Source organism: Stegostoma tigrinum, chromosome 9, assembly GCF_030684315.1.
Source record: "Stegostoma tigrinum isolate sSteTig4 chromosome 9, sSteTig4.hap1, whole genome shotgun sequence".
Lineage (NCBI taxonomy): Eukaryota > Metazoa > Chordata > Chondrichthyes > Orectolobiformes > Stegostomatidae > Stegostoma > Stegostoma tigrinum.
The window spans coordinates 28,330,148-28,358,108 of NC_081362.1; the positions used below are offsets into that span (position 1 = coordinate 28,330,148).

At 40.9% G+C, this 27,961-nt stretch overlaps 1 protein-coding gene across 4 annotated transcripts in view; it reads right to left on the reverse strand.

Annotated features, from left to right (window-relative positions):
* Positions 1-27,961, reverse strand: part of LOC125454608 (interphotoreceptor matrix proteoglycan 1) — a 142,309-nt gene that overhangs the window by 53,340 nt on the left and 61,008 nt on the right. For 3 of the 4 annotated variants that reach the window (XM_048535548.2, XM_048535550.2, XM_048535549.2), the window contains exons 3-11: positions 27,143-27,309; positions 26,851-26,885; positions 26,432-26,478; positions 23,625-23,716; positions 22,460-22,609; positions 21,759-21,817; positions 13,401-13,657; positions 2,644-2,699; positions 493-1,639 (exon numbers count right to left, since the gene is read on the reverse strand). In XM_048535548.2, coding sequence (XP_048391505.1) covers positions 493-1,639; positions 2,644-2,699; positions 13,401-13,657; positions 21,759-21,817; positions 22,460-22,609; positions 23,625-23,716; positions 26,432-26,478; positions 26,851-26,885; positions 27,143-27,309 — 2,010 coding nt within the window. The remainder of the gene's footprint in view (positions 1-492; positions 1,640-2,643; positions 2,700-13,400; positions 13,658-21,758; positions 21,818-22,459; positions 22,610-23,624; positions 23,717-26,431; positions 26,479-26,850; positions 26,886-27,142; positions 27,310-27,961) is intronic. The other variant, XM_048535551.2, reaches the window with a different exon arrangement.

Below are 27,961 nucleotides of genomic sequence, written 5' to 3' on the forward strand. Positions count from 1 at the left end.
ATGGCCCCAGACTGGCAAGATCTTTTACATAAAGGATCCTTACTGAAATATTCAGGTGCTGGAATTGTTCAATGTTGGTCATGTCCCACAAGGTATGGTCCTGTGCTGACTTAATTTGCTGTAAGTGTGGCACTTTCTTAATATGTTTGTGTACTGGTATTGTCCTAATTTGATAGTCTTCTGCTAGTTCAGCTTTCTGTGGTTTAGTGCTCTGCTCGTATGGTCCTATCTTGATCTAATCCTGAGCTAGATTGTCCTGCGTGGGTCTGACCCTATTCCAAAGTGGTGTGAAACTGGTATGGTTTTATATTGGCTTGTGATTTTCTTGTGCAGTCCCATGCCAGCATAGTAAAGTGATGTTATGTTGTTGTATCAGTATATTCCTATGCTGGTATGGTCTGGTTCTCCTATCAGTAGCTTATCTTTTATCTGGATCTTCGATGTAATGGTTTTCTTTGTGGAAAATGCAATACTTTAAAATGAAAGACTCACCTTCTGCCTTACTTATACCAATTGGTTGTGATGTCCAGCCTATTACTATGCTGATATCATTTTCTCCTGCATCAAATATTGGTCCAATTCGATCGTCACTTGTGGTTTCCTGGGAAGGAGTGATCCTCGCACTGGTGCCCTGGTCATTTTCTGTTGAAGCTTCTGCCACAGTATGAGTTATTGTCTCCTGATTGAAAATAAATGGATAGATTGTAGTGTGAATGACACTGCTCAACTGCTGTGCTTGTTCAATGATGTTTGACTCCATGTTTCCTTCAGCCTGGTGTGGAAGGACTTGCTTTATGTAAGGAAGCAGAGTGTTAGTGTGGTGTTGTTCCACTAGTTGCTGAATCTTTGCATCTAAGGACAGATTCTGATTGACTGGTTGTGCAGTAGGAGACTCTGTGATCCTATGAGCAATAAAGCCATCTTCAGTCTCGTCAGTGATGACCATAGCAGGAGCTGTGGTACTAACAGAATTTTCATCCAGAGTAACATTCTGTTTTATTTCTTTGTGCTCAGATTGTGCAGTTGGAGGAGGAGAAGTGGCCCTACCAATAACCCCATCTGTAACATCCTCTTTCATTTCCCAATATACCTCAGTTTCCTGCACGTGTTCAACCTGTACAGTTGAAGTAGCCATTCTACTAAAAGTTTCTTCAGTAATTGTTGGTTTGGTTTCTTTCATGTATTTGGGCTGATCTGCAGCAGAATACGTGACACCAGTTATGTCTTCATCACTGGTCATCTGTGAAACAGAGCTGGATATATTAATCACTTCTGCCACTAGAGGAACACTAGTCATTAAAACCGTGGTTGTAAATGTAGGACTACTAATCTGGTGTCCACTTCCAGTCACATCTCCATTAGAACTAGTCAGTAGCACAGATGCGGTCTCTTTCTCTAAGAATCTTTCCTCTGGGACAGTAAGTGATGGTTCTGTCAGAAGTAGTTGACTTGGCAGATCATTTGGGATACTAATGGCTCCAGACTGGATTGGAACTATTTGTGTAGTCTGTACTATGGTATCAGTTATAACTTCATTAATGACTTCATCAATTTTTCCTTCTGAAGGGGTGGTTGGAATCTTCTCCAGCAAATTGCTCCCCACAAATTCTTCAGTGATTGCTGGACTTAAATCCCTCTCCTAAAAAAGGGAAAACATATTTGGAAAATACATTATTGTTCTGCAGAAAATATTAGTGCTGTTTCTTTAATTCAAATTCAGTTCTGGAATTCTTTCCCTTCAATTTTTCTGCAGTCATTTTAATCCCTGCTTTTTAAAAGTTTTATTTCAAACCCCGCCTCTGTCCATGATTTTGGTTCCCACTCTCATCCTTTTCATGTACCCTGTATCTCCTTCTTGGTCTGCTGTTAATGTAAAGCTCTAGTAATGCTTTGTTCTACACAATGGGAATGGTGGGAAAGTGAACTAGTCATTGCTAACTAATGGAGAGACCAGTATTTAAATATTACACCATTGCTATGTTTGACACCAGAGCACTCCTTGTTAAAAATTTCAATCTAAGTATGTTTTACGTTATCTTGAAGTGTTGAGGCCTCCTACTTAAAACATCCATCCCATCCTCACACCCACTTTTGTTCATATATACCCAAGCTATTTGCTGCATTTTAAAAGTTATGCTATCACCCAACTGCAAGAGTAAAATAACAAATTGTCTCAAGTTGACTATTGCTTTCTCAAAGATCTGCCTTGCTTTGTTTTCCAAACTCATAAGGAGTCTAATCTAACAGGTTGTCTCTATCTCCTTGGCATCACATCGGTGGATTGCAGAGAGGAAAATCCGATAGGTCATTTGCCTATCTATACCAGGGAACATCTGATAACCCTTCTCATTAATTGTGTATGGAGTTACTTTTCTCTCTATATCCACCCTGCCTTTGACTAAAGTTTATTCTTTCAACCTGAGGGGGATGAGAGTTGGCTGGTGGCAGCTGGTAGAAAAATGCCCCAAAACTGGTAACATACGTTGACAAGGGTCAATCTAAAGTTGACACATGGGCAGCTAAACATAGGTTCTGACAGAATGAAAGGTCACTGTGCAAACATTACACTCAGGAACTGATTATACTGGATGAGATAATATTGCTAAAATTCTGTTGAAAAAATTCATAGGATGCAAAGCATACCGGTTTGATGGAAGTCGGAGCCACATTGGTTCCCAACTGGTTGAGACCATCAGAGGCTGCAGGAAGAACATTAATTTCAGTGAGAAAGAATCAAATATTTCTGTCATAAAACATACATGGCATAGTTTAGAAAAAGCAGTCCCAGAAATTCCCTAGATCAAATAGAGAATTTTTAAAATTTAAAATCTGTGTAGTCTCCTTAATAACTGAATAGTAAGAAAATGGATCTCACTTCCATGGTTCCGATGGTGGGTCACCGGACCCAAAACATTAACTCAGTTTTTTCATCACAGATGCTGCCAGACCTGCTGAGCTTTTCCAGCAATTTCTGTTTTTGTTCCTGCTTTACAGCATCTGCAGTTCTTTTGTATTTTATTGTATACAAATGATGATTTAGCCAGCAACAAGTAGCTGGTTGGTCTGTGTAGTGATCACTTATTGATGACAAAAGCCTTCTGCCTTTCAATCCCTATGTAATGAGATTTCATGTAGCTGAACAGCTTGGAGCTGTTGACAGGTTAGTGAGAAGCCTGTCAGATATTCACCAGGTCAGGGGCTCTCTGTTCTCTGCTGTTAAAAAAAACAACACTTTAAGCACAAAGAAAACTAATTTATGTTTCCTCCAGTAGTTTTTGAAACTAATAATTCAGGTACCTTTTGTAAATGTTAAGCAGCCACCCTGTGCCTCCCTCAAGGTAGTAAAAGCATCCAGAGAAGGAAGGTTGAAAAGCAACATTCTGATCAGCAAAGAATAATGGATGTGAGTTTGCTCGCTGAGCTGCAAGGTTAGTTTTCAGACATTTCGTCATCACCCCCCCCCTTTCTCCTTGAAAACCTCCAGGAAGTGCTCGCAAAGCTTGGCACTCCTGAAGGTTACATCGTAAAAACCTCCTCTGGGGAAATCCTGCAGGAAGTAAATGTCCACAGCAGCGAACCCACAACAGTCCAACAGGACCCTCTTCACGAAGAAGGTGCGGTCCACAGGTACACCTTCATCCACCTTCTTCACAGAAACGCGGATGGTTTGCCAGACCTCCTGACCCGGAGCACGAGCACTTGCCACAGCCATCGTTGCAGGTTGGCTGCTCCCCCAAACCAGCATTAGGCTGAAGCCAGCATTAAGATCCACCAGTTGCAAGGGTGCACAACTAACCCGACGTCTTCCTTCCACCTCCAACACAGTCGTGCTCTCCTCTTCTCAGTCCACAGAAGAGTGGGTCTTTATTTTGTCCAGGATGTAAGCTGGTTCACTGAGCTGGAAGGTTTGTTCCCAGATGTTTCATCACCATTCTAGGTAACATCAACAGTGAGCCTCCAACAAAGCGCTGGTGTTATGTCCCGCTTTCTATTTATCTGTTTAGGTTTCCTTGGGTTGGTGATGTCATTTCCTGCATTGGTGATGTCATTTCCTGTTCTTTTTCTCAGAGGATGTTAGATTGGCTCCCAATCAATGTGTTTGTTAATGGAGTTCCAGTTGGAATGCAATGCTTCTAGGAATTCTTGTGCGTGTCTCTGTTTGGCTTGTCCTAGGATGGATGTGTTGTCCCAATCAATTGATTTGGAGTGGCTGGACTGGACGATATCCCTGGACGAGCTGACCAGAGCCCTCAAGTCCTTGGAGAGGAATAAGACTCCCGGGAGCGATGGCTTACCGGTCGAGCTGTATTCCACTCTGTGGGATCTGGTCAGCCAGGACCTGCTGGAGGTGAACGATAGTGCGCTTTGGGCAGGGGAAATGTGCAAGTCCATGAGGAAGGGCATCATCACCCTCATTTACAAGAGGAAGGGGAAGAGGGAAGAAATTAAGAATTGGCGTCCCATTTCACTATTGAACGTGGACTAAAAAATCCTGGCCAAGGTCATAGCCAACCAGGTCAGGTCTGTCCTGGAGTCGGTGATTCACCCTGGCCAAACCTGTGCTGTGCCAGGCAGGAAGATCGCTGAGAGCCTCGCGCTCATCAGAGATACGATTGCCTACGTGCAGGACAGGCAGTTGGACACCTTTTTCGTCATCCTGGACCAGGAGAAGGCCTTTGACAGGGTCTCTCACGCTTACATGAGGGACGTCCTCTCCAAATTGGGGTTCGGGGAGGGCATCCACAATTGGATCCGGCTGCTCTACACGAACATCGTTAGCACAGTCTCGATCAACGGTTGGGAATCGGACAGTTTTCCCGTCAGATCTGGAGTCAGGCAGGGCTGCCCGCTCTCTCCTGCCTTGTTTGTATGCTGTGTGGAGCCCTTCGCCGCATCCATCAGGAAGGACGTGAGTCTGAAAGGCATGACTATCCCAGGCAGCGGAGGTCTTCGGGTCAAGACCTCCCTGTACATGGACGACGTCGCCGTCTTCTGCACCGATCGTCAGTCGGTGAGTAGGCTGTTGGATATCTGCGGCCAGTTTGAACTGGCCTCAGGTGCGAAAGTCAATAGGGGTAAGAGCGAGGTCATGTTCGTCGGGAACTGGGACGACCGCTCCTTCATCCCCTTCACCATCAGGACAGACTACCTGAAGGTGCTGGGTGTTTGGTTCGGTGGAGCTGGGGCGTGCACTAAGACTTGGGAGGAGTGTATCACCAAACTGAAGCAGAAGCTGGGCATGTGGACGCTCCGGTCCCTCTCCATCGCGGGTAAGAACCTGGTTGTCAGGTGCGAGGGGCTTTCGGTACTGTTGTATGTGGTGCAGGCCTGGCCTATTCCCTGGACCTGCGCCACTGCAGTCACCCGGGCCATCTTCCACTTCATTTGGGGGTCCAAGGATGGACCGGGTCCGCAGGGACACCATGTACAAAGATCTGGAAAATGGGGGAAAGGGCGTACCGAACGCCACTCTCGCCCTGACGGCTACCTTTGTGTACGGCTGCATCAAGCTGTGCGTAGATCTTCAGTACGCAAACACCAAGTGTTACTACTTACAGAGGTTCTACCTGTCCCCGGTGTTGCGAAGGATGGGCCTGGCCTCGTTGCCACGGAACGCTCCGAGTAGTTGGACCGTCCCATACCACCTGTCCTTCGTGGAGAAATTTTTGAAGGGAAACACCTTTGACCACAAGGCCGTCAGGCAGTGGTCAGCAAGTAGTATCCTCGAGACCCTTCGGGAAAAGGAGAGGGTGGTTCCCCACGCAGACTGCCAAAGTCGTTTGGCAGAATGCCTCATCGCCAGAACTTTCAAACAAGCACAAGGACATTGCTTGGCTGGCGGTGAGAGGGGCTCTGCCAGTGAGATCCTTTATGCATGCCCAGAATCCCTGCGCCATCGCACGCTGCCCTCGAGGCGGCTGCGGGGGGCACGAGACAGTCGATCACCTCCTTCTGGAGTGTGCCTATGCGCAGGAGGTCTGGAGGGGGATGTAGTGGTATTTGTCGAGGTTCGTCCCGAGCAGCTCCGTGACGCGGGACTCCGTGCTCTACGGGCTGTTTCCTGGGACGCACACCGAGACCAACATCAACTGCGCCTGGAGGACCATCATTGCGGTGAAAGACGCTCTTTGGTCTGCCCGCAACTTACTGGTCTGCCAGCTGAAAGAACTGACCCTGACCGAATGTTGCAGACTGGCGCATTCCAAGGTCCAGGACTGCGTGCTGAGGGACGTGCTAAAGCTTGGGGCAGCCGCCACCAAGGCGCGGTGGGGAAAGACCACAGTATGAAACTCCTTGTCCAGAATAGAAAAAAGGGCCCTATCTGGTAACTGGGCCCAGCTGGCGCCTTCCCCAACTGGTCAGGGGGCCAACGGGGACTGTGCGGGGTGACGACTGCCGGGGTATTTTCTTTGCTCTGTTTTTTTTCTTCTTTGTTTGTTTTTTTTTCCTTTAGTCGGTGTACATACCCCCTGGGTAGCCCGGAGCGGCTTACATGACTGGGTAGGTATATAAATATGTTTTATTTTTTGTACTTCTTATGAATAAAGTATATTTTTTCAAACTAAAAAAATAACGAAATGTTTGGAAACGAACCTTCCAGCTCAGTGAGCAAACTCACATCCAGAAACTCAACCTGAGCTACAAATCTTCTCAAAACTCGCTAGCAAAGAATAATATCAGCAAATCTTATGAATAGGGACCACAAACATGCTTATTCAGTTTTCCTTATATCTGTAGCACCGCTGTCGCCTCATCTGTGTCTGTCTGCATCTGTTCATTAGGAGATCATGAAGGGACTAGAGTGTAGTAGAGTGACATATTGATTGTTCGTAATCCTCTACTTGTAGCTACAGTCTATTCACTTCTCATAAATAGCAACTCTTGTCAAGTACAGAAAGCCAATCTGTCACTTCTGTCAACCTGGGACTAAAAATCAAGTAATTAGAAGAATTTTCCACACTTATAAAATGTTTAAACTTGCAATGACACTGGAAATAGCGAAGTTTGATTTCTAGTGTGCAACCCAGTTAGGCGCAAGAGTGAATAAAAGGTGCATTTAAGATGAAGCTATATAAACAAATGGAGTATGAAGAAATAGAACAGTATGCTGATTAGATTAAAATTAAGTAATATGGAATTAAGCTCCTGTGGAAGATAAGGACCAAAATGGGCCCTTGAATCCAAATGGCAAGTTGCTGAAACATATGCAAAATACAGTGACCCCTGTCAATTAATTATTGAACTAATTTAAGTACTAAGCATTAGGTTCAAGCATGTGTCGAATATGAAAACAGAAATTGCCTGAAAAACTCAGCAGGTTAGAACAGTTTTGACAGAGGGTAACTGGATCCGAAATGTTAACTGTTTTCTCTTCACAGATGCGCCAGACTTTGAGTTTTTCCAGCAATTTCTGCTTTTGTTTCTGATTTCCAGCATCCACAGTTCTTTCAGTTTTTTGAGTCAGATAGATTTCGGTTTAATGCAAAGGAAAGCCCCCTCTTCCTTCTGGCTACTCATTATCCCAGTTCTCTTTACTGTAGCTGAACCTATTTCATAGAATTTCATAGAATCCCTACAGTGTGGAAACAGGCCGTTGAGGCCAAAAAATCCACACTGACCCTCCAAGCATCCCACCCAGGCCCATCTCCCTGTAACCCACCTAACCTACACATCCTTGAACACTATGGGCAATTTAGCATGGCCAATCCAACTAGCACACACATCTTTGTGTTTTTGCATTTGTTATTCCACGCACATAGTAAGTTCAAATGACATTTTCTACTTCCCTCATTAACTATACTTGTGATTTGTGAGTGACAACTCATTGCCAGAGAGGTACAACAAGAAGTTCTGTGCTGTGAACTAATGGCAATGGGAAGTAGGCATACACAGTTTTTCAACTAATTTTAAGTGAGTGTTTACAGCTGTAAACATTCTCATTAAAATTAGTTTAAAAACTGTGTACACCTAAATCTCTATGTTGGATTCAACTCCAAAACTTAATGCCCTCCATCAGCCTGTGTCAATTAAACTGCATATTCTAATGAAATGAACAGAACAAATTCACCTCAATGGAACCTTATCATGTTTTGTGCCTCAAAATTGTGGAATAATTGAAAAACATTGCAACACTTAATGTGAAAAGTTTATAATAGCAAAATTAAAGCACTATTCCCTATGATAGATTATTTATCGAATACTTTGTTTCTCATCACAGGACAAATCAAGTTAAAGTCGGTTCTTGTGATCTGTTTCTTTAGAGTGTTGAAATTTTTTGGCAAGGATGCCAGTGGTATTGATATCTAAAGGATCAGTTGCTGTCACTGGGGACTGATCTCATCAACCAAAGTGCTGCAACTAGTCAATGGGTTAAGTGCAATCCATTCAATTAAGCATCAGGTGGAGCAATAACTGCATATGATGAGCAAACATTGTTGTTATGAATACTGTGGCCATCTAACCACTAAAGCATGGGTTCAATATCTGTTGTCTTTGAACACCTTTAAAAGGTACTATATCTCATGCAGCATGACATTAATGGGTAACCGTGCCTTTGGCCCTGGAAACTAGGACTCGATAGATGGAGTGTAGGTGTGTACACCTCTCTAGCAGCCCCTGAGGGTTTTGCACCCATATCACAATGGCAGACATCAACTTGTCCATGAGGGCAGTCAAATGATGGTGCATCCTCTTCTAGTTGTCCTCTGGAATTGGGCACCCCTTTTAGCATCGCTGTTTCTCCAGGTCCCTGCAGTAGAAATGTGGTGCCATCTTTCACATTTCTGACATCTTGCCCATTATTGCTTGATTGAGCAGAGCAGTTTGAGAATATCTGTGCTTCTCTGGGCCTAGTAGGGCTTTCAGTTATGACGCAGGTACAAGGGATGTTCACGTATGAGCAGGGCATTGTTCTGGAGATGGTGCTTGGTACACTGGGGCAGATATTGGACTTGAAAGACACAATGGAGGCTTGGTAGATGATTAATAAGGTGGGTTTCCTAAGATAGAGTGAGAAACCTTGCTAGGCATCTGTAAGGGCTGCCTATGTTGGAAAGATATGAAATGGCTGACAAGGGATAAACAGAATTAAAACTGTCAACTCCAGCATTAAGTGAGACATAATGGTACCTTTTGAAGAGGGCTACTCCAAGGTGAACAAGACCATTTGATAAGACGATGTCTAGGTATAGACAGTGGTTCATTAAAATATGACAAGTGATTGAATCCAGCCTCATTAATGAGGGGATGATGTCCCATCAGGCGAACAGCACCAGTTAGAACAAGAGGTGTAAGTCGTTGTCCATGAACCAGTTGGCCTGATTCATTATGTAGCTATGAAAACAACTACAGTTATTTTGTAGTAATCAGTTTTTTTGACATTATGTACAATATCACTGAATAGGTTGTATTTAAGAGATTCTTCAGATAAACATAGAGGCAAGATTTCAAACATAATTATTGACACATGTTTAACCACAGTGTAATAGAAGAATTAGGAGAAGAACATTCAAACATACATGTGAAAAGCTAGAGATAACAAGGTATAGAGCTGGATGAACACAGCAGGCCAAGCAGCATCAGAGGAGCAGGAAGTCTGACGTTTCGGGCCTAGACCCTTCTTCAGTCAGCCTTCCTGTTCCTCTGATGCTGCTTGGCCTGCTGTGTTCATCCAACTCTACACCTTGTTATCTCAATTCTCCAGCATCTGCAGTTCCCACTATCATGTGAAAAGTTAATTACTCTCAGGAAACACTTACCTCTAAAAAAATGCCTGACATGAAACAGAATGTTTGCAACTCATTAGTTAAAAAGCGTTAACGGTAGAAATAGCTGTATAACTGCACACTTTGTAACAGAAATTAATATTACAAATCTTAGCAGTCAGTGAGAACCAACTGTTGTACAGATATCTGGGGCAGTGGAATAACAGAATTTGATAGAGATAGCACACGGAATACAATGAATAACAAGTCCTTAGAGACAAGCAGGTCTGTGAAAGGTCTGAAGGAGTATAATCAGTAACTTTGGAATGCAAATTAATAGGATGCATAGAAAAGTCCCAAGGCTTGGAGATTACAATGTCTGTTAAGCATCATGAAATCATGGGAACCTGGGCCTGTCCACAGGAGTGCCCATCATTGATTATGTGTTACACAGGATTGGATGTATAGAATAAGGGGAAGGACACAGTGACTATGTTGTATGCGATTATTGTAATATAGAATGCTGTATTTCACTGTAAAAATCAGTGTCATTGATCGTTCTTCCAATCTGAACTGAATGTTGAGAGAGTGGCTGGGTTTTCACGTCAAGGCCAGATTCGGTGAAGATCTTTGGCCCTCTCAGCACAATAATTGGTTGTTGCTTGAATAAGAATAAAATGTGCCACATGCTGGAGTCCTGCCTGCCTTCAGAGTCTTTGTCCCTGGTTGGGGGTTTTCGCTTCTATAGTATCTTGGTAAGAAATCCTCCAAAAATCTCAATAAAACTTGCACTAAGCTAAAAAAAAACTCAATGTCTTTATTTACTGGAAATCTGCTTGCCTTGATGGGCATCAGACAACTCCTTCACAAAATATCACGTGTTAGGAATGTCATTACATTAAACTTCTGAATCATTAACAAGAGAGGGGGAAGCAGCAAACAGTTCCAAAGAGGACTCCAATCATAAATAAACAGTGCAGTCATAAATGAAGTTCAGATGCAAGATGCTGCATGTTGCTGGGGCACGGGGCAGGGGGTGGGTGTGTAAATCTCAGCACAGTGTTGAAATGGGAATGGTTCACTTGTATTGCAATAAAAGGTAAATTCATAGCACTGTTGCTGCAAGACAAGTTGTTTCTACAGAACTGGGCAACGTGGGGATACACCAGGATACAGACTTGATGGGCCAAATTGCCTCTTCCTACACTGCAGGAAGTCTATGATTCTGTTATTCAAACTGGTAAAGAGAAAATTCAAGGCCACTTACAGGGATTTCTTCACATGCTGATTCACTGGAGGAATTGAGTCTGGCAAAGAAGAAAGGAGGAGGACATGCTCCCATCCAATCAAAGGAGCTGAGGAGGAGAGGCCCAGACCATAAATTTCCTAGAAGTGACGATAACTGATAACCTGTTCTTGACCGCCCAGGCAGATGCAATGGTGAAGAAAGCACAAAGTCTCTTCTTCAGGTGGCTTAGTAAATTCAGTATGTCCATAAGGTCCCTCACCAACTTTTACAGGTGCACCATAGAAAGCATTCAGTCCAGATACATAAAGGCCTGGCATGGCAATAGCCAGGCCCAGGACTATTAGGAACTATAGAATGTTGTGTGCATAACCCAGCCTATTAAGGAAGCCAGCCTCTCATCCATGGACTCTATTTACACTTTTCATTGCTACAGAAAGCCCGCCAACTTCAAAGACGTTCCCACCCCAGGAATGCTCTCTTCCAACCTCTTCCATGAGGCAGAGGATACAGAGGCTTGAACACATGCACGAATAGGTTCAAGAACAGCTTCTTCCCAGCCATTAGACTGATGAATAGTCTCCCTAGCTTTAAACAATGCTGAGCTTGCTAATGTTGATCTTGTTTTGTGCACCTCCTAGGCAGTGTAACCTGTATGCTTTGCTCTGTTTTGAGCACCCTACGATCTCTATGCCCTTGTTTGCTATTATCTGTTGGACTGTTTGCAAAACAAAGCTTTTCACTGTATCTGGGTACATGTGACTACAATAAATCCAATCGGACGATAGTTATGGCAAAAGCCAGGTGCAGAGAGTGCTGTCAGCTTTCTTTGGTGTTTCAGTTAATGGCCTCTATTATCTTCATTGTAATTTAGTGTAATTTTCAATATAAAAACCATTCCTAATGTACGCATTATCTGATTTCAACAAAATTGGTCACGATAGTAAGAATAACTGCAGTTTTAATAAACAAGAAATTGAAGATTGACTGGGCTGGTTTTCACTCGGCCTGTAATTGCTGTAGTCCAGTTGTGACAGATGTAGGTTTTGTAGGTACAGGAGCTGGATTTCTAATGGAAAATCTTTGTTTCCTGACTTCCTGTGCAATTTTAACCTCTTAATGTTTATTTTTCCAGATTTCTAGCATTAAATCAACATGATTGGTGAACTCGGTGAGGAACATTCTGCAGCAGGCTGCAGACCTAGGTAGGGAGTTGAAACTGTTGGTGGGGCTGTGCTGGTAGGTAGGGTAAAATCCCCATTCCCAGACATGGTGTCTGATCCTTGGTCCCCAGGGTATTTTCAGTACCCCAGTCCTAGGGCTGTGGTAGAGGGTAGAACCAAATCCTTGGGAAACATTATTGTGGCCTTTGACTCGCAAGTTGTACTGTAAAGGGAATTAACATCTTACTGATGACGTCCTTGCCTCCCTTTACTGCCACATTTCCTGAGGCTTGGGAAACCTGACTACTCAGAGTTAAAACTGATAATCTGAAGCTCCATTATAATATTCAATATTTAATTGATCAATTCATATCTTGGGAGTAGGCTGACTGACCTCTGCTTGTCCCACCTCCATTACATCTTGAAGTCAATGGATGGAGGTGGCTAAGATTGAGTTTGAGATTTTTAAAAAAAGTTAACCTCCCACCCAATTTGAACCAACTGTCTTATTAGATTAAAATTTATCCCTTCGTTTGTTTGTTTATGTACATATAATAAAGAAAATTTTTTAAAAATTAAGTCTCCTTCATACATATAATAAAGGTTAAACAAAACAAGATTAAATCATACTAAACATCAGGTAACTGTTTACTAGATGCACAGACAGCAGATAAATAAACCATTCTATTGATATGGATTATATACTGATTACTGATAATACTGATTACATCAACACAATAATAAGGTTTTAAAAATAAATTATTTTGTGTGAGTTGTCTTGATCAAATTAAATGAGCATTGGAAGGTTATTTTAGGATTGTCTTCTTAGTAGCATGGTCCATAATGGATTCCTCATTATTTTCTTTAAAAATCTTCTTTTACTCATTCAGTTGTTGCATACATTATTTTATCTGATGTAGTAATTAAACTATTGCTAAAATGTGTCTCTCACAGAAAAGCTCTGATTGTCATTTCTTGCCTGCACATGCATCTCAAAGGTTAGTGTTGCATTTTGAGCCAGCAAAGAATGGCATTGACAGCGGCAATATTGTGGAATTCAGCTCCCATCACTTTGAGGGGGTGGGGTGGGTCAAGTCTTAATGAGGGCCCTCATACCAGTGACTCTAGAACACCATCATTTAGATTTTGAAATGATGTTTTTATGTACATATGTGCCTCAGTAAAATCTATTTCTTGTCTACATCATTGCTCTTTAGAAAATTGATCAGGTTAATTGTCATCATTGTATTTTGAGATAAAGGCAGCCAAGCTTGGACATTAGATTACCTTGAGTAAATCGAATTGAATTTGGATCCATTGAAAAAGATGTATCATTTAGTAGTGCCATGGCAACCATATCTTGAAATCTGGTTACTGTTATGGTGGTCAATGGTTTCTCTGCGAGCTCCTCTTGTGGCTCAAACAGCAAGTCTCCATTCTCGACTTTATTGGAACCAATGTTTAGCACGTCATTTCGAATGTCACTCAGTGTGGCGGCTCTCTTACCAAAGATGGCGGAAAAACGAATCACATGACCATCCGCACTGAAAGAAAAGTCATTTGTGATCACATGTATTTGATTAATGCCTTAGTGCAAAAAAAAATCAGGTTTAATTTACACTTTGTAGGCCCTAATGTGGTTGTAACATTTGGAAACTAGGAGTATGCTAATATGCAGGACTGGGCCAGTTTTTTGACATGACGTTTTGACTGTATTAATTTTTACAATCAGGCTTTGAATTACATTGAACCATATGGCCAACACTGCTTTTGTTATCTGCTTGTATCTTCATTTTTCTCTTGATTAGCTGTAAAGTACTTGAGGACATGATGTATTCAAGATGGTCTCCCAATACAAATTTTGTCTTGCATGCACTCAATCACTGTTATTCAGAAATTTGAATGTGCTCGGTGCTTTGTAAATTGAATTGTGAATCACCACTGCTTGTGACAAATGGCAAGTCTAGAATGATGCCTGTATCTTATGTTATTTCTCCAACACCAATCTTTGAATATTATATTCATCTCTCTGATATTATGTACCCAATTCAATTTGCACACAACTCAGGTAGTAATCAAAAGATTGTAAACTGAAGTTCTGCATTTTAATTTAGTTATGTCACCGGTGCCTACATTGACCATGACCATTGGGTTCTACCCCTGCCACTGTTTCATTCCAGTCCTAAGCAAACATTCTGAACTGTTGCACTGGGCCAGAAAAACAACACAGCTATCTGGATCTTGCCCTTTCTTGCAGAGAGAGAGAGAGAGAGAGAGAGAGAGAGAGAGATGTTAATACTCCTCACTAGGCTATTACATTACTTGATGCTCATCCCAAGGAAACATCTACATGTGCCACAGTGCATGGTCAGTTTTCTTATCATCTAGTAGACCAAACTCTCAATTAAACCAGCTAACAGACCCTGAGACCTATTGGACAATTGTAGAAAATGACACTCCCGTCTGTCCTCTGCCCATTTCCCCCACCTACCTCATTCATAATCATGCCTGTCTGACCCTGACCACTGACCAGATCAAAAAGCCTCTATCCCAAGGGGTGTGTTTGCCTCCTGCCACAAAGAATCCAGGTAATTTTCCCACTCACTGGATGTTGCAGTGTTTTTAGTACAATCTCCAGCTTATCTGTGCCAAAGCTGCTCAAACTTCAAATGCTTACTTTAGACATTTGCTCCCTGAACTATATTTTTTACCAATAGTTCCTACATGCTGCACCTCAGACACCTTATTTTGACCTGCCATCATGAAAGATTTGAATTATTTAGTTATATTACCCACCTGTGTATGATGTATTATATACATTTTATTAACTTTAGCATTCAAGAATAAAACAACCACATACACTTAACAGAGACTCAAAGAGCTACCTCCTTCCTCTTTCTTGCAAAAAGAATTAATTCCTGTCAGCTCCAACTAATTCTATTGTATCTTTGACTGTCACAGGGTTCTCGTTATTTTTAGAAACCTGCTCCCTTCTTATGCTCAGAGATAATGGGAACAGCAGATGGTGGAGAATCCAAGATAATAAAGTGTGAAACTGGATGAACACAGCAGGCCAAGCAGCATCTCAGGAGCACAAAAGCTGACGTTTCGGGCCTAGGCCTGAGGCCTGAAACGTCAGCTTTTATGCTCCTGAAGTGCTGCTTGGCCTACTGTATTCATCCAGCTTCACCCTTCTTATGCTGCTGATGGTGATTGCCTGTCATGAGATCTTCACCCTTCCTGCTCCTCTCAGTGATGCTTACTGCCCATCTTGGGGCTCTCAAGTTACCTGTTTCTCAATTATAGTAGAGCTAATTTCTCCCCCTTGTTGTGGAACTACAGTCACCGTTCATTATATGAGATTACAGAATTGAGCATGAGAGGTAACTGAGAAGCTCATGTACATTTGCAGACAACTGTCCTTAAAAGCATAGAATGATGCTGTATTTTGATAAAAATGAACTTTTGATCCAAATCAAAAATTCTGGGTAGGTCATAGCACAGTAAGTACAGCAAAAAAAAACACATGATTTTTACACACAAAAGAAAAACATACAAATAAAACATGAGAGTCTGCAGTGAATGACCAAGTAGCACATTACAGAACATTATTTCTTTTACCATTTTTACATTTGACAATCAGGAAGAATGAATTTTAAATCCCTTGAGTGTATTGTGGGAAGAAAGCTATGAAAGAGTCAATGGAAAATTAAGTCCTTCAATGTTGATTGTCTTCCAAAAGAACGTAGAAGGATATTATTAAATTGGAGAGTGTTCAGAAAAGATTTACGAGGAAATTGCTGCAAATGGAGGTCTTGAGTCATAAAAATAAACTTGGACCCTTTTCACTGGAGCAGTTCAAGTTGAGGGGTGCTTCAAGGTTTATAAAATCATGAGGGGTATAAGGTAACAACAGGAGTCTTTTTCCTAGGGAACTGCCATTATGCCTATATATTTAAGAACTCTGATGTTGTTACCTTGTTTCAAAAACCAGATACCTTATAAAGATTACAGGGAGACAAGAGAGAGCCTCTGCAAACATACTTTGCAAAAGGTGTGCCTGCCATTATAGATCACATGATAATTCAAGTAGGGCATCATAGTGGTATGTTGCATAGTGAAGTGAGCCACTGAGAGCTGTGAGAGACAATGCACAAGAGGTCACAGAGAAATTTCAATTAATCCCAGAAACAGAATGCCAATTTTTGGTAAAATTTAGCCCTCCGTTTTTCTGTTCTTACCTACCAAAGTAACTAACTTCTCATGTTGCCTGCTCCCCCGTTAGGGGAAATCCAACCTGATCTACTGTATCCGTTGTTCCCAATGTAGTCTCCTCTCCATTGGTGAGACCAAGCACAGGCTTGGTGACTAATTCACAGAACATTTGCATTCTGTATGCTGTGACCAACAACAACTTCTGCTAGCCAACCATTTTAACTTGCCCTCTCACTCCCTTGATGACATATCTATCCTGGGCCTCCTCCAGTGTCACAATGACACCACCCGCAAACTGGAGGAACAATACATCATACTCTGCCTTGGGAGCTTACAGCCTGATGGTCCCAACATAGAATTTACCAGTTTCAAAATCTCCCTCTCCCAGCTTCATCCCATGTTCAACCTCCCCTCTCATCTCTAGCTGCTTGGCGAGACGCAACCTGTCCATCTTCTTTCCTACCTATCTGCCCCACCCTTTCCAGTGACCAATCTTCACTAGCTCCTACCTGCACCAACCTACCTTCCCCCAGCCTCACTCCTCTATTTATTTCTGTGGTCTCTTCTCCCTCCCAAATCCTGATGACAGGTGAAGACCTGAAATGTCAACTTTTCCTGCTCCTCTTATGTTGCCTGACTGCCTGTGTTCCTCCAGCTCCACACTGTATTGACAATGATTTCCAAAGTTTATTTTTATTGAACACTTGATTTAAATTTGATTCTATTCTTTCACAGAATGATGCCATCACTGGCCAGATGAGGACTTATTGCCCACCCCAGAGGCTGATTAAGAAGCAACCACATTGTTGTTGGTCTGGAATCACATATAGACAAGGTGACAGTTTTCTCCCCTAAAGGACATTAGTGAATCAGCTGGGATTTTTGGACAATTTCCAGAATTTTATTGAACTCAAATTCTATTGTCTGTCATGGCAGGATTCAAAACTGATTCCCCAGAAACTTTAGCAAGTCTCTGGATTAATAACAATTGAAAGAACTGTGGATGCTGTAAATTATAAACAAAAATAGAGATTGCTGGGAAAGCTCAGCAGCTCTGGCAGCATCCATGGTAAGAAATCAGAGTTAACATTTCGGGTTGAGTGACCCTATCTCTGATTGTGAGGAAGGATCACTTGATCCAAAATGTTAACCCTGATTTCTTCCCACAGATGCTGCATTACCCGCTGAGTTTTTCTAGGAATCTCTACTTTTGCCTTGAGATTAACAGCCCAGCAATAATACCCCTAGTCCGTCACCTTCCCTTTTAAGACTATCAATCATGTTTGGTTTGAAGACTATAAAACCTAAGACCATAAGAAATATTGCTCTAGAAAACTACTCCTAATGAACTCTATGAATTCATTGTCATAACTTTGTCAATTTGATTAAGCCAATCAGTCATGAAGATTAAAGTAACTCATAAATAGTGCTCTATTCCTTTTACTTGTTCCCACTATTTATTGATTTTTAGCCTTTCCCTCGGAGTTTCAGGGTCTGTACAGTACTTCTTCCAAAGCCCTTTTCTTTTCTGGGTTTTTTCACGTCCACCCAAATGAACTCTGTATCATCTGACCCTAGATCATCTCATACAACTGTCCTCATTTCATTTCTTATTAACAGTGTTATGCCACCATTTTTTCTATCTCTCCTGTGTCTCTGAAAGATCAAATCTGCCTGAATGTTAAATTCTCGATGTTGATTTCCTTGTAACCATGTTTCCATAATGCCTGAGATCATATTCATTTACCTTGATTTGCACTGCCAGTTTGTCTGCCTTATTCTGACTGCTTCATGCAATAAGATACAAAGCCTTTCAGTTTGTTTTATTATCAAATTTGCCTATAATTTTATAGGTCCTTGGAGTATTATGACGTTCACACATTCTGTCCCTTTTTTTAAATTTTGTGGCAAAATTCAACCCCACCACTAATTTGCAATCCCAACCTCACCATTACCTTTGATTTTGTAATTTTCTGTGCAACTGAAACCCTCTGATCCTCCTCATTCATTAAGTTAAATAGCATCGTAAGAAATTATAGGAAACAATATAGATGTAAATGGGTATCTTTTTCAGAAAAATATTTTGAACTTTAGTTTATTTCTTCTCAGCATGTGTCCTGAGGTTTTCATTTGGGTTGATATGTCTTGGAACTAAGTTGCCATCGAAGCTACAGAGGACACACGAGATTGGTTGAGGTGTGCAGGTTGTCATGGAGAGTATGAGGGGTTTTGGTAATTGATGAAAAGACACATGTTGCCATGCAGTGCATGAGGGGCTAAGGAGAAGCTGTGGCTGGATGACTTAGGTTGGAATGGGGCATATGAAGCACCATAGGGGTGGCATGAGCTGGCATGGGGAGTGTTTACAGGGGGAATGGGGGGTTCGGGGGAGTGAACTGTGAAGTCTGTTTTATGTTTTGAAAACATTGTTATCAGTTCAAGGAGGCAAACTTATGCCTCTGCACAGAACAGCTACAGCATTCATTCTGGAGTCACTCAGCTAAACACCGAGGAAACAAGAATTCTAACTTCATGGACAGAGAAGATAGTGAAGAAGGCATCTAGTATGGTTGACTTTATTGGTCAGTGCATTGACTATAGGAGTCGGAAAGTCATGCTGCAGCTGTACAGGACATTGATTAGGCCACTATTGGAATACTGCATACAGTTCTGGTCTCCCTGGAAAGATGTTGTGAAACCTGAAAGAGTTCAGAAAATATTTACAAGGATGTTGCCAGGTTTGGAGGGTTTGAGCTATAGAGAGTGGCTGAATAGACAGGGGCTATTTTCCCTGGAGCATCAGAGGTTGAGGGGTGACCTTCTAGGGGTTTATAAAATTACAAGGGGCATGGATTAGATAAATAAGCAAGATCTTTTCCCTGGAGTGGGGTAGTCCAAAACTAGAGGGCATAGATTTAAGGTGAGAGGGGAAAGATTAAAAAGGGACCTAAGGGGCAACGTTTTCACACGGAAGGTGTGTGTATAGAATGAGCTGCCAGAGGAAGTAGTGGAGGCTGGTATAATTACAACATTTAAAAGGCAAATGGATGTTTATATGAATAGGAAGGGTTTAGGAGAGATATGGGCCAAATGCTGGCAAATGACACTAGATTTATTTAGGATATCTGTACAGTCTGGATGAGCTGGACTGAAGGGTCCATTTCCATGCTGTATATCTCTATGACTCTACGATACTCTCTCCCGTATTGGTTTTGTGAACCTGGAAATTTTCCTAAATTAGAAAGAAGGTACATCTTAGGTCATGGTGAATACAATTAAAGTGTTTAAGGAAGAGGCATTGAAGGCATAGTCTGTACATAAAGTTGATAAGGCACTAGAACGAGATCAGATGCACCTAAGGACACTGAAACAAGTGGCAGCAGGAATTACCATAGGTCATAATTTTCCAATCTACCTTAGACTCAGGAATGGTGCCAGAGGACTGGAGAATTTCAAATGTTACAGTATTGTTTGAGAAAGGTCTAAAGATAAGCTAAGCGACTATAAACCCATCAGTTTAACTTTTACTGATGGGAAAGATTCTTGAAACAATAATTCAGGGCAAACTGAATAGTCATTTGGGAAGTGCAGGTTAATTAAGGAAATCCAGCTTGGAGTTTTTTGAACTTGCTAAAGACTTTTTAAGAGGTAACAGAAAAGGTTGATGAGAATAATGCAGACGATGTAATGCATATAGCCCTCTAAAAATATTGATTGAATGCACATGGAATTAAAGGGACAGTGACAACATGGCAATGGAACTGAGTAACTTACAAAAACAGAGAGTATTAGTGAATGTGTGATTTTGGACTGGAGGAATGTTTATGAATGTCTATGGTCTGGGTGGAATGCTCCTCAGAGGGGTGGTGTGGATTTGTTGTGCCGAATAGACTGTTTCTATTCTGCAGCAATTCTATGATTTTTTTTGAGATTATGAATTTACTGCTTTATAGGTGATTTCTAACATTTTAGAAATTTTGCCAGTTTCGACTTTGTCCACCATAATCTGAACTTTCCAACTGGTAGTTTTCATTGCAGAATGGGAGCAGCTTATGCAACCATTGACCTCAAATGACATACAGGAGCATCAGCACAGGAATAACCATTACAGCAAGCATAACAACTATGTCAACAGAGCAACAACATCAGCTTCAGTTCTGAAGAAAAGCCTTTTTGGACTTGAAATGTTCACGCTGTACCAAACTCCAGAAATGCTGAGTTTCTCCAGCACTTACTATTCTTCCAGTAGATCTAAAGTATTCATAGTGTTTTGTTTCTAACATTAGCAGCTGTATTCTTCATAGTCACAGGCAACTCCACAGGACAGTGAAGAGGGATGCAGAGTACCAGCTCAAATGAGACAATACCCATAATACAGGGCTTACAGAGAAAGGCTCACCTTCTGCAATATGTTTGCGTAACAGTTTTTCAAGTGATTCAGGCTTTTAAGCAGATCATTGCTGACATGTACAACAGAGTCAACTCCTCCAAGAATAGTCTACAGCTTGAGTTATTTGATCTGTTAGGAGACTTATCCCAACCCTGTTTAAATGGAACAATCACAGCAGAAGAGTTCTCTCTTTACTTGTTACAGAGGCCAATTTACCAAGTTAAAGCCCCAATCTTCTACACAACAATTTAAATCATGTGTTTAACTTGCCAATTTGCTTCACCTATGCGAATTTATGCTTGGTTCAAGTAGTCATCCAGAGGTTCTTACCTTTCCCCTTTTAATTTGGATCCCACATGCTCAAATCTCTTTAGCAGAACTTCATCCCTTATTCTAAGTCATTGGTTTCTACTTGAACCAGAACAATTGCAACTTCCCTTTCCATCTTCAGTCATATGAAAATATCCTAAGCCCTTTCACCTGACTGGCACCACACCCTCCAGAACTCCAAATAGAACATGGTTGCAAAGCACACTATTAAAGACTTCTGAAAGATTATACTAATAGGAGACTGTAATCAGCTTGATTTCAACACATTGTGTGAATGAGGAGGCTAAGATGGTGAATCTGTTTCAAAAACAATAGCTAAGCAATTCAATTGAGTTTCCAAGGGAAAATTCCAAGTTCTTCAGTGTCCTTCAGATTGGAAACAGTGAACACTCATCAAGGTAGGAGGAAATCTATAATTATTCATGGGCTTCAAAGTCTCCTGAAGTGAGATGAAATTGGAATCATCTTGGCTCCAGTTTTGAAGGACAATAATATCAAATGTGGCATAGATAAATGTGTCTGGCCATGTTTACTGGATCTTCCATTAAGATTACCTCCACTTAACTCACACCAACTACTAACTAGAATGGTCCAGAATACTACCTTTCTTGGATAAGCATTTATGAGCAAAGATTTTGAGATCTCTCCATTATTTCATACTCAGGAAGTGCAGAGCTGTATTACAATGATTAATTCCTTTGTTTACCCACCTGGACCCTAACACCCGAATTTCTTTGAATCCTGGCAGGATTTCAAAAAGATTTTGCATCTGGAAAAGAAATAAAAATCTTGAATCTTAAAGCTGTATTTGGATAATTGAGGAAGCTACAAAGCACGCTCAGTATTGATGTATGTTGGACTTTATCGTTGGATTTTGCAACCTGGGTACTGCACCCTGTTCATGATTCTGAGGCAGTTTGTTGCCATTTTATGGTGTGTCATATAAAATCACAAATATCACAAATCCTGTTAAGGTAGATGTAATGGGACTGGAACAGAAAGCTCAGAGCAAACACACTATTTCACCTTACTCCAGTTGAAGCAAACTATCAGAACTGAATTGAGATGAAACTGACTTAAATCTTTCCATGTATGATATTACATTGTTACACAATAGTTACAGCACAACACTAACACATTTGGTTCAACTACTGTATGTTGTTGTGCATGCTTTCTGTATTCTGTATGTTCTTACTACAAGGGAATGAAAGGTTCTTCAAGCAAAGAGATGATTCAGAAAAGTGATGAGAATTTGGATCTTGATGAATTGGATATGTGTATTTTAGAGGAAATGCACAAAGAAAAACATCACAGAAGGCTGTGGTGCGAGGATATGTTGAGATCAGGTTCAGTAGATTTGTGCAGAACGTAAGTGTTGGTACAAGACATTTAGTATTTTCAGCGAACTTGCCTGAATCTCAAACCTTTGGATAAGTTCCTGATATTCAAGTGAGTTTGGATCACTCAACTCCTTGCTGTAACTTTGATTGTTGAGTTTAATGCTGAACTCCACAACCTGTTCTGGTGGCTGTTCTGGGACAATGTTGGTTACATGCAGACCCTGAAGCAGATAGAAAGGATATGCTCCATCACATAGAATGTGTTATTTAAAAAGGAAACACTTAATACACATCTACCATGATGATATCGACATCCCCCACCCAACAATTATTCTATTCACCTCATGCCTACTTCTCAGAGAATATGTTCTGTGATACATACAATGCAGCAATTGCGGTGATAGGATTGATCAAATTATAAATATTAATATATTTACAAATTGGAGGATATTCCGGGGTGTGGGGGGAGGAACTGGCTGCATCAATCTTGAAGAAAATTAGCCTTTACATAAGGCAATAGCTTATACAACGCAGAAACAAATATTGAGGAAAATAAAACCCTTTCAAAATTTGAATGATGCTAAGATCCTGTTGGGGTGGATATTAAACACTAAGGAACACAAGAACAAGGAACTTAAATCTTAAATTTTAATTTAAGTTTCATTGTAAATTTTCTCTCAAGTATATACACATTCAGTATTGAGAGATTATATTCTCTAATCACTTCCACCAGTTTTCTGATTAATCTGATTGTTTCTCACAGTCTACAATTTGACTTTGAGATTGAGCTGTTGTAGGAATAGAAGATTTGTTTATTAATGACAATGAAAACAATACATTTTTCTTCTTAAAAATTGTAATAAGTTGTTCACTAACATCCCTTAGGGAAACTATTTATCTAGTCTGGCAGACATGTGACTCCAGATCCACAGCAATGTGGTTCATTGTTAACTGCTCTCTGGGAAATTAGGGTGTAGCTAATGGCATCCTCATCCCGTGAATGAATAAAAAAGTAGATATATTAATAGAAACTCTGCTGCCTGGCCTACCTACATATATAGTCTATGTAAAATTACAAAATTGCCTTGATTTCAATTTTGAGTATTTAAATATTTAAATTTTGCCTCATCCAAATCTGACTAACATTTCTCAGCATATTTATTGCAAGTTCACAATCATTTTACAGCACATCTAAACAAATGATTGATAAATAATGTTGAATTTCACTAATCTTACCTTAACAGGAATTTTAGTTTCATTCACTATCTCATTAGAGACCACAATGTTTGGAATTGATGTAGTTTTTGACACTGGGACAAAAGGGATCTCTGCAAAAAAAAAACCATTAGAAGTTAGGTAAGTAGCAAGTTATCCTCACATTGTAAATCCTGTCCTAGCGCAAGAATGACTGACACCATCAGTCAAGGAGTAAAAATAAAATACTGCAGATGCTGGAAATCTGGAATTCAAACAGAAAGTGGCGGCACGGTGGCTAAGTGATTAGTACTGCTGCCTTACAGAGCCAGGGACCCGGGTTTGATTCCACTCTCGGGCAACTGTCCGTGTGGAGTTTGCACATTCTCCCCGTGTCTGCGTGGGTTTCCTTCAGGTGCTCCGGCTTCCTCCCCCTGTACAAAGATGTGTGGGTTAGGTGGATTGGCTATGCTAAATTGCCCATAATGCTGAGGGATGTGTAGATTAGGTTGCCTATAGGGGGATGAGTCTGGGGGGATGCTGTGAGAGTTGGTATGGACTTGTTAGGCCAATGGGCTTGTTTCCACACTGTAGGAAATCTGAGTCAAAGTGCTGGAGAAACTCAGCAGATCTAGCAGCATCTTTAGAGAGAGAAACAACGTTCACATTTCAAGTCCAATATGACACTTCTTCTTCAGAAGAGTTGTGTTTCTCTCCCTATAGGTACTGCCAGAACTGGTAAGTTTCTCCAGCACCTAGATTGCTGATTAGCTGGAAGGTCAAAAACAACCTCACTAGGAGTAACTATATAGATTATTCTAGGGCTGCCTGTCAATAGAAACTGGAAAACAACAGTAATTGATTGTATTTAGTTTTAAAAAGATTTTTGTTATCTTTGGCAAAGTGTGAGTTACACATTGTAAAATGTATCGCCAGTCAGCAGGTACAGCTCTAACTATCAAGGTACAACCAAACATGTCGATATTTTGATTTTTGTAAGTTAGTCCACCATTCTTAATTGTTGAAAGCATCTTGTTTTATTTCAATATTGCCTAAGAAAAACCAGACAGTACAGGCCAGACAATCACAGATTCAAATCTCCACGTTGTTTTAATCAATCTGTCAAGAGATGTTATTACATACACTTGGCGAAAATGGGACCTGAATGCAGGCTTGCTGCTCCAGAGGTGGGGGCACTTCCATTTGCACCACAGTAGCCATTCAAACCTCCATATTCAGGTAGTGAGGTCATGACACACACCTTAGTCGTCCAGTGAGTATGAGATCAGAAACCCGCGCGTGATTAATTTTGCCAATCTGAGCTCTGACATGATAAGTTTATTCAATAGAGAAATTTGATAACAAAGGGAGAGTCACAGAACTCCGTCTCTCTCTTAGAGCTCCAATTGTCAATAATACACTTTCCACGTCCATCTCATTTACCTCATAATGACTAGTTCAAGTATAAAGAACAAAGAACAAAGAAAATTACAGCACAGGAACAGGCTCTTCGCTCCTCCAAGCCTGCAGCAATCCAGATCCTCTATCTAAACCTGTCACCTATTTTCCAAGGATCTGTATTCGTCTGTTCCCTGCCCATTCATGTATCTGCCTAGATACAGCTTAAATGATGTTATCGTGTCGGCCTCTACCACCTCCGCTGGCAACGCATTCCAGGCACCCAACACCCCCTGCGTAAAGAACTTTCCATGCATATTTTCCTTAAACTTTTCCCCTGTCACCTTGAAATCATGAACCCTAATAATTGATTACCCCATGCTGGGGAAAAATCTTCTTGTTATCCACCCTGTCTATACCTCTCATGATTTTGTAGACATCCATCAGGTCCCCCCTCAACCTTTCTCTTTCTAATGTAAATAATCCTAATCTACTCAACCACTCTTCATAGCTAGCACCCTCCATACCAGGCAACATCCTAGTGAACCTCCTCTACACCCTCTCCAAAGCATCCACATCCTTTTGGTAATGTGGCGACTAGAAATGTACGCAATATTCCAAATGTGGTCGAACCAAAATCCTATACAACTGTAACATGACCTACCAACTCTTGTACTCAATACCCCGTCCGATGAGTGAAAGCATGCCGTATGCCTTCTTGACCACTCTATCGACCTGCATTGCCACCTTCAGGGTATAATGGACCTGAACACCCACATCCCTCTGCGTATCAATTGTCCCCAGGGCTTTTCCATTTACCGTATAGCTTGCTCATGAATTGGATCTTCCAAAATGCTCACGTTGCATTTGCCTGGATTCAACTCCATCTTCCATTTGTCTGCCGAACTCTCCAATCTATCTATATTCTGCTGCATTCTCCACCAGTCCCCTTCACTATCTGCTACTCTACCAATCTTTGTGTAGTCTACAAACTTGCTAATCAGACCATCTACACCTTCCTCCAGATCATTTATGAATATCACAAACAACAGTGGTCCCAACACGGATCCGTGTGGAACACTAATGTTCACAGTTCTCTATTTTGAGAAACTCCCTTCCACTTCAACTCTGTCTCCTGTTGCCCAACCAGTTCTCTATCCATCTAGCTAGTACACCCTGGACCTCATGACACTTCACTTTCTCCGTCAACCTACCATGGGCAACCTTATCAAATGCCTTACTGAAGTCTATGTATATGACATTAACAGCCCTTCCCTCATCTATCATCTTTGTCACTTCCTCAAAGAATGGTGGGACATTATGGTTTAGAGTAGATTATTAAGAAATCTACTTAATGAGAAAACTGAATAGCCTCTGCTTTTATCAATTTTCAAAGGCTTTGCAGTTTACATGTGAAATATTAAATAACAAAATCTGACATGAAATAGTACCTGTTGTTAGTGTAGTAAGTTCACCTGGCTGATTATCCACAGGAATACTTGCTCAGCAAACACAGAAAGGGAAACACATTAGAAATCTGACATTGTCGTTTCATTTTAGCTCATTCATTATTACTCAAAAAAAGAACTAATTTGGACAACATATACACATACTAATAATATAATCAATACAATTTGTGCCAATACTTAGTTGTGAATATATCTGACCAACTCCAGTTAGGGATTTACATAGCCATTGCAATTAACAGTCAGAAAATAGTAATATTTACAGAATGTGTGGAAACACATCAGCTGAGTACTGCTCTGTGGTATTTTTGTAGTAGTGTGACATTTTTGACAACTTTTGATGAAGCAAACAGTGACAAGAGGCCTCATGCAATAAGTTTTAATATCATAGCTATATTGCATACCTTGGTTGAAGATCACTGCCTCGAATTCCCAGTCTCTGTGAAGCAATGGAAAAAAAATCACTTTTAATTTTTAAAGAAAATGTAATACTAAAATGGGAAGAATCTATAAGGCAAATTAGACTCTTACATTTAGTATGTCTGCATTTCATATCAACTTAGTAGTAATATGTTGGAATATCATTCATGTGAACATATTAAACCTCAGCATTCACTAATGTGGAAAACTGCAAGTAAAATATGCGCAAAATGAGTTAATGTCCAAGACTGCCTAAATTCAAAGTTGATTCCTTACCCTTTGAACCATGGTTAGATGTTCTTGAGATTCACTGAAGTTTTGCCCAATCTGGAATAGGTAGTGTGTTTCTTGCTGACAAATATTGACCCATTTCTGGTACTCTTCATTCTCTGGAATTTTGTCCAAGAAAATCCGAAATGCTTCCCAGACTGCCTCCTGACAAACTGAGTGGAAGACAATCCATCAAGACAAGTAACCTGATAATTTAATGTAACCAAATCATGGCTTCATCATGAAATGTGACAATCTGAAGTCCTGAGCCTCATTATTGTCCAGTTAAACTTATCTTCATCTTTAGCACAATTTTGTTAAATACTATGATATGGCAGGGAATTGAGTTCTATTTAGCTATCATAGGCTCAGACACTTTGTTTTTAATAGAATAGCAAAACATTAAGGATGATGAGAGCTAGACAAGCATTTGGAAAATTTTATCCTGTTAGTAGGTGAAGGCTCAAAAAGAGCTCAACATCTTTTATGTTTATAGAGAGATTATGCATGACTGTGTGATATGCTAACAAACAGTACACTTCATCACAGAACTGATGCTATGTCACATGATCTTTCTGTCTTCTGTACACTCATGGCACGATAAAGCCCAATCAAATGTTATTTTTAATAATGTTGGTGTTTTCCTTACTTCAGATTGTGTAAATATCCTGTAGTAACAAGATGATGATACCAAAAATATTGCAACATTCAATCTTATAGCTGTGCTCTGTTGATCTTGTCCCTTCAGTTTTTAGGTTCCCCAATCTAAAGGTAACTGAGTTTTTAAACACAGAGGACAGACTTCTTCTACTATGAGCAATAAAA